This window comes from Tachysurus vachellii, chromosome 5 (genome assembly GCF_030014155.1).
Source record: "Tachysurus vachellii isolate PV-2020 chromosome 5, HZAU_Pvac_v1, whole genome shotgun sequence".
Classification (NCBI taxonomy): Eukaryota; Metazoa; Chordata; class Actinopteri; order Siluriformes; family Bagridae; genus Tachysurus; species Tachysurus vachellii.
This window is the reverse complement of record NC_083464.1, coordinates 30,382,138-30,389,935: the sequence shown is the minus strand read 5'-3', so window position 1 is coordinate 30,389,935 and position 7,798 is coordinate 30,382,138. Positions and strand designations below refer to the sequence as shown.

Sequence of the window (7,798 nt, the reverse complement as noted above, 5' to 3'; positions counted from 1 at the left end):
AATTTACGACATCTAATAAATTATGATATGCTGGAAGGTCTGAGAAGGTCTGAGAAAAATAGTGTCATCTTCTTGATAGACAGTATGTGTGTGTGTGTGTGGGGGGGTGTTTCGGGGGCAAGTGGGGCAGTTAAGGAGGGGGCCTAAGTGCCTGGTTTCAATAGATCAAAGAGCGCGGCTACTCAATGGGGTTATTTGCATTTTTGGAGAATAATTAGCATGTGGGGTCCAATCAGAGTCGGAGGTGATGGTTAATCAGACGGCCGGTCGGTGAGAGCGCGCGCCACCGCCACCACTTCACTGCGCCCAATCAGCAGCGCGAGCGAACTGGCATTTAAACCCACAAAATGATCTCCGATTAAATGAATAGGCCACTTAGAAATGAAGATGGAGAAAGTTTCGCTCCAAATTTGGCTACTTTGCTCTCTGACAGCTCTCTGAGCCATAAAATTACAACAATAACAACAATACTACTACTACTACTACTACTACTAATAATAATAATAATAATAATAATAATAATAATAATAATAATAATAACTGGGTACTTATTTTTTTAGTAAATATTTATTTATTTATTTATTTATTTATTATTATTATTATTATTATTATTATTATTATTATTATTATTATTATTATTATTATTATTTCTTCTGAAGACCTGCTCTAAAGACCTCACTCCAAAACCCCGGGTCCAGAAATGTCACCAAAGCTTTTAACCTTACATCCAAAATGTAATTTCATCCACAACTTTCTCTCCAGGGGCTTATTGTCGCCGTGCTCTTGAAGGCCACAATTTCACCATTTAGCCTCCACAGAATGAAAAGCCCCCCACACTCACACTCACACTCACACTCGCTCTCTCTCTCTCACACACACACACGCAGGCACATTTACAAGAGGGCCAAAACATCTGCGGTGCCATCGGCCCATGAGTTTGGACAACAACAACAAAAAAAAGGAGCGCCGTTTGTTGCGCGTCTCCTCTTGAATACAGAGTAATTGCTTGTCATCAATCAAAATTAATAATAGCTGATCGGGTCGGTGTGGTCAGCGATTAAAGGGCTGAAGCTGTGTCTTGCGCATCTCACTCAATGTGGACCGGGCCATTGTAGGAGCTGAGAAGGGGCGGGGGGGAGAGGGGGGTAGGAGAGAAAGGGGGGTGACTTGACCCGTCTGTTTGGTATCCACTGGGAAAGCGGCGCCAAAAAAGGCCCTGAATGAGGAAATGAAGCGTAATTTGAGGAAGATGGATGAGTCTCCAGGGCGACGCCCCCTTCTATCCTCTTGTGTTGATGATGAGCGCTCGCGCACTCACAGTGAGAGTGTGTGTGTGTGTGTGTGTGTGTGTGTGTGTGTGTGTGTGTGAGAGAGAGAGAGAGAGAGAGAGAGAGAGAGAGAGAGAGAGAGAGAGAGAGAGAGAGAGAGAGAGAGAGAGAGAGAGAGAGAGAGAAAAGGGGTGGGAAGCAGGGAAAGAGGTGCGTGTGTGTGAGTTTATGTCTCACTATGTGACAAATAGTGAGAGAGAAGGACTGAGCTCGAGACCTGAGAAAGAGGTGAGAGGGGAAAGAAAAAAGAAGAAGAAGAAAAAGAAGAGGCGGCGAGAACTTTTCAGTCAACGAATAATCGACAGGAATAAGTTTTGATTTTCTGGCAGGAAGCAGAGGGACCATTCAGGATTTATACGGCGGCGGAACACGGAGACGTCAGCATGCAGAGGCCGAGCGGTCCCGGCACGGCGTTTTCCATAGACTCGTTAATCGGCACTCCGCAGCCGCGGCCGGGCCACTTGCTCTACACGGGCTACCCGATGTTCATGCCGTATCGGCCGCTCGTGATCCCACAAGCCCTGTCTCATTCGCCTTTACCGTCAGCCATTCCTCCGCTCGCGCCTCTAGCGTCCTTCGCCGGCCGTTTAACGAACACATTCTGCGCGAGCCTGGGACAGGGCATGCCTTCTATGGTGGCTCTCACCACCACGCTGCCGGGGTTCTCGGAGACCGCGGACGGTTTCTACTCGCCTCAGGAGATCACCGGGCCGAGGTTAAACGCAGACGCGGCGATCGGACGCCAGGAGAGTCCGCACGAAGAACTGCACGCGCGCGACAAAGCAGCCGAACTCCTCAACTTCTCGGAAACTTTCCAGACCGTTGCAGGTGAGAGCAAGAAGCAAACAAGGTTCAAACCTGTCTTTGCGACCTCAGTGCAACAAGATCGATTAGTGATTGATGTTTTTGTTCTCGTCTCAGCTGCTCCCTGTTAAAGCTTGTTAAGAAAATGGACAGTAAATAAGTGCATGCACATAAGTTTTGTTGGACACAGTTAAAGAAACAGTTCATGCAATATAAGTGATTTTGACACAGTGTTATTCAACACTGTAAAACTAACATGCAAAGCTTTTTATTTTTATTTATTTATTTTTTTAAAAGTTGAACACTTTATCGTTCCAAGATAACAACATGGGTTTAAAAAACATTCTGAAAAGAAAAGCTTTTATGTTTCAGATCTGTGCATTGACAAAGCTGTCAAAAAAGTATACAAATGAACAAAAGTCACGCGTGCAAATTTTTGTATATATATATATATATATATATATATATATATATATATATATATATATATATATATATATATATATATATATATTACATTTGTGGTTCATTTCGAAACCAGTCCTGGAATCCTGCTAGAAGTTTTAACCCATAGATCATTTTTTTTGCTTATATAATAACGCGCATTTTCCCTGTCCTATGTCTGTGTGTCAGGTGAAACTAAACTGTACAGCTCGGACGATGAGAAGCTCGATCTGAAGTCTGCCGAGGCGGCGTGCAGCGAGCGCGAGGACAGCTCGGGAGACAGCGAGAACGAAAGCTTTTCGGACGGCCACAGCTGCGGCTCCAAGAGCAAACTGAAAGCGGGCTCGCACGAGCCTCTGAGCTCCACGTCTGCGGCGGCAGCATCGGCGGCGGCTGGCGCGTCTTCGGCGGGTAAGAGCCGGCGGCGACGGACAGCGTTCACGAGCGAGCAGCTGCTCGAGCTGGAGAAAGAGTTCCACTGTAAGAAGTACCTGTCGCTGACCGAACGCTCGCAGATCGCTCACGCGCTCAAACTCAGCGAGGTGCAGGTGAAGATCTGGTTCCAGAACCGGCGCGCAAAGTGGAAGCGCATCAAGGCGGGGAACGTGAACAGCCGCTCCGGTGAGCCCGTGCGCAACCCAAAGATCGTCGTACCCATACCGGTGCACGTGAACCGCTTCGCCGTCAGGAGTCAGCACCAGCAGATCGAGCAGGGCGCGAGGCCGTGACTGCGCCATGCAGCCGCCTTCGCGCGAGCTCCAAAACTCGTTTCTGAAATGCATAGAAATAAATGCATGAAGCACAAAATACGAGGGAATTAACTCGCGCAATTAAAACTCGAGCATCTAGACGGACCATTATTCGACCTAGATGTATTTTTTAAAATAATAGTTTTTTTTTCTTCTTATAACGTGGCCATGTCTTTAATTTATTGCTTTGTACATAATGTGTAAATAGAAAAAAATGTGTCTAAACGACACACCCATGTGCACTATGAAAGAAAATTGTTAAAAATGACATTTTTAAACAAACAAAAAAAGTATTTATCAGTTGCAGTCTAGTTGGTTTATCTGCATGTTTCTATGGTTCCCATTGTATGGCTTTAAAAAGGCCGTTCTTTTTATGTTGTTTTCACATACGCATGTGCTCCTCCATCATCATCATCATCATCACCATCATCACCGTCATTATCATTATCATCATCACGGTGGTCTTTAGAGACCACTTATTTGTGGAAAAAAAAAGCTGTGGTTGCTAAATAAATCAAGATTTCATGAGATCCAGTGCTACAGTTCTACTTCTACACTGAATGGTGATGGAAAAAAGACAACAACCATAATTTCCAAACTATGACAATGCAAAAAAAAAAAAAAAAAAAAAAAAAAGCCTAATTGTAACCGCGACACGTTATTGGTCTAATTATGAATAATGGGTCCATCAAGTCTTAAATTAGGCAGGATGACGTAGCATGTAATTAACCAATAGATTAATTGATATGTTGTTAACATGCATGGCGGGGTTAGTTTGGAGGAAAACAAGGATTTATTTTTCTTTTACAATATCAACTGCAAAGAAGTAGTCGAAGACCTGTTTTATTATTATTATTATTATTATTATTATTATTATTATTATTATTATTATTGTTGTTGTTGTTATTAATTTATTAATTAATAATATAATTCATTAATAATAATAATACTAATACTAATATAAAGTCGTCTGTTCAGCAGATATGGTTTATTAGGTTTTCAAGCATAAACATCTGGGATATAACATTATTTAACATAAATCCGAATAAATACAAAGAAGGGGGTAAATTCTGTTTGAATTTCATGATATATTTATTTATTTATTTGTTATTGTAATTTTTTTAAATCCCCAAGATTTTTTTTTTTTTGCTTCCATTACGTTTCCTACATTTTCAGAAATGTTTTGACCCCAAAATAATTTCATTATTCATTACAGAAATGCTTATTTAGTTGTTTAATTTTTTGCCGTTAATTAAACAAATTTCTGTGCTCGGAAAAAAAAAGAAGTTTAGAGGCTTTTTTTGTTGTTGTTGTTGCTGTTAGTCAAGTTCAAGTGTAGTCTGAATGCTGGTCATCTAAAAATACTAAGCAGTGCTTTTTTATTCGTTAAAACAATCACTTCAGAGAAACAAAACTACATTTAAACAAATTTCATCTTAGAAATTTATAATTTAATATTGAAATTTAAATTCTAATAAATCTTAAGTGAATGCTGTAAGGAGATTTCTCTATGTAACACATCTGCTATATTATTATAGATTATATTTTTGGCCTTTAAATTAAAAACAGACCTAAAATGTCCTAAAATGTACTGACTTCTCAAAAGCTTTCACACAGCCTGACGTTCTCATTTATTTTTTGCGTTTTTCAGCGTCATTTTTCTAATTGCAAACTTAAAAAAAACAACTAGTGATGGATATAAATCATATTTTTTGCACGTTTGCGCACGCGCTTTAATTGATTTAACCTTTTTTAAGCTGGCTTATTTTTGTTTAATTTACGTGACAAGGGAGATCTTTTTAATATCCGAGCTACTAACTGGATGTTTTGAAGAAATGATATCTGAATTTAACGTTAAAAAAATGAATAAAGTTTGCACCATGATCATTTTGGCACGTGAATAAACAGAGAGAGAGCGAGAGAGAGAGAGAGAGAGAGAGAGAGAGAGAGAGAGAGAGGTTTTGTTAATGAGTTTGAAACTCATTTGTCTCTCTTTAGGAGGCCATGTTGTCAGAGAGAAGAGTGATGGATTTCTACACTGGTCATATTCACCTAACAGTAATGATCTCCAACATCCATCACTCTCTCTCTCTCTCTCTCTCTCTCTCTCTCTCTCTCTCTCTCTCTCTCTCTCTCTCATCCCATACTGGGAAATCTCATTTTGCAAATAATAATAAAATAAATAAATAAATAAATAAATAAAATTATAAGACAATGGACAAATTGATTGACAGGACAAATTCAAGTGATTTCATTTTGTTTGCCATCTTGACATCACACTAACCTTATACATATATTAATGTTTGATGTGTAAGGGTCAAGTAAACAAAATAGTGCTTTGATCCATAACATCCTGTTGCTTTTTGTGGATTTAAAACCTTTTAGAATAGACTTGTATATCCAAGTTAAATCCAGAAGAGTATCCTCTAAACGTATAAGATTGCGCATGTCCTACTCCATAGAGTTCTTCCTACCACAATTAGCTGTGTTATTTTGTTTAAATACGATTATATCCTTTATATATCCTTCATAAACGCACGGTAAATTCTCCACTAGCAGATTTAAAGCAGACCTAATCCTGAAAATGACTCATGCAGAGCCACGAAGAAAAGGTTTTACGTTTTCTTTTTAATACATATGTAATTGTGTCCTGATCACGACTTAATATGTCGTAAGAACGTCATAGGTCATATAAATTATTTGGTACAGAGGTGCAGAGGTGACAGGATGGTTATTTACTTCATGCTAACATATTAAGGTCAGATTTCTAGAAATGTGTCTAGTGATCACGGCTTAACTCGTGACCAGTGATCTATTTTCAAACAATTGAGATATAGATTAAAGTGGACAATTCAGGCCACAAATTTGCACAGAAATGACTTCTACTCCGTCGCTGAGGTGATGTTTATTTTTCAATAGCTCATGGCCTGGAAATATTATGTCGTGCTCGAGCCTACTACTTAATGTATCGTGAAACATCATATTTGTATTTACTGGCCACCGAGGAGACATCCAGAAACCTAACCAGTGGTTATGTCTTTTAGAAATTACGACCATGTCACCTCGAAGACTCTGTACTCTTTTGCAGTTGCCTCTACATAATTAGGCTAATTGGACGCTATGGATTCAAATACTACGCACAACGTTTTGTCGTGGTTTCAAGTTATACATGTTGGGAACAACTTTGTTTTCTCGGGCCCGGATTACGAGATACTTAGTTTTGGGCCTCAAAATATCAACTCGTGGTCTAGTGTATGAAATCTTCACAATTATTGGGGAGACTGGGGGTCAATTGTAACGTCTCACAAAGCCTTGTACTTTAGCCTGCTAACTTGTAACTAGAGAAGTAAAGTGTTTGCATCAGATAAAGCATTTTCTATGCTGAAATGTATTCTTAAGTGAGTGCATATACATTTGGAGTGTATATATCACACATCAACCACACAAAAACAGATGCTACGTTTGGGTCATTGAGCGACATTCTTGTACAACAATTTTTAAGTAAGTGGAAACTCTTTTGCATTTAGCTAAATATCTTATACACTGTTATTGCATACATATTGACCCCACAATGTTGACAATCAAATCTGATATGCTAGCTAACCTGCTTAGTAAACGTGCTGACTATCAGTCATGCTAACTACAAGTGTGTTAGACAGAGATGTAAACTAGCCTATTATGGTTTTATTTGCATACAAAATGAGAAAAATGCTACAAGGTTCTCCAGATGGGGAAATTACTTGCTTCAAAACTGGACTTTCGATGATAAATACTTCAGTTCTCTATTTAACCTGGTGTTGTTTTGCTGCCAGGCAGAAGACTCTACTGAGCATGTGCAGAGTGTCACCACTGTTACTGGCCCCTGTACTGGCAACTTTTTAAGACCACTTTGAAAAAATTGCTTACTGATAAAATCTAGACCATAAATCTAGACCATACTGTAGTGTGGCATTCCAGCTCACATTGCAATTACTAGTTAAGAGGTTCAGTCAACTCACCATCAGAATTTAAAGCCTGACTGAGTTGCGCTTGTGTGAGTGTGAGCTAATGTCCCAACCTGATCGCTCATCACCACAGGTTATTTATTTCCTAAACGTGAAATTCTTCGTTCTTTATTTTAAACTTTCTGCTTGGAGATCCTTATAAAATCAATAAAAGCCAGTGATTCCATTTGTAATCATTTCCTTCGTGTCTCAGTAACAGTTCAAAGTAAAGTTAACAGCACACTAAGCACGAGTGTTTTAATTGCTTACGTCCTTCTATTCTGAAAAAAAAAAACCACCCCAAAACTATTCTGTATAATTGTCTTCAGAAAATCTTCCTTCTTAGTGTAATAATTTTTGATTAGGCTGTCTGGTTACTTCTAGATTTAAACATGCTAATTTCAGGAAACACAGGAAAAAAAAATCGGCTGCTTTGTAGAATATCGACCTAAAATTTAGGTGTTTGGACCTCAGAACATTACAGTGTTAA

The 7,798-nt window shown here is 39.3% G+C and overlaps 1 protein-coding gene across 1 annotated transcript; it reads left to right on the top strand.

Moving 5' to 3' along the window:
• Positions 1–1,598: 1,598 nt before the first annotated feature.
• On the top strand, positions 1,599–3,572 carry gbx1 (gastrulation brain homeobox 1). The gene is made up of 2 exons (XM_060869367.1): positions 1,599–2,156; positions 2,766–3,572. Exons 1-2 carry the CDS (start codon positions 1,712–1,714, stop codon positions 3,302–3,304), a joined length of 984 nt encoding a protein of 327 aa, XP_060725350.1. The 5' UTR covers positions 1,599–1,711; the 3' UTR covers positions 3,305–3,572.
• The last annotated feature ends 4,226 nt before the right edge of the window (positions 3,573–7,798 follow it).

Excerpts from the sequence above, each read along its gene's own strand:
- gbx1 (XM_060869367.1), top strand. The coding sequence starts at position 1,712 with ATGCAGAGGCCGAGCGGTCCCGGCACGGCGTTTTCCATAGACTCGTTA. Across the intron at positions 2,157-2,765 it reads AACTTTCCAGACCGTTGCAG|GTGAAACTAAACTGTACAGC; the intron begins GTGAGAGCAAGA and ends TCTGTGTGTCAG.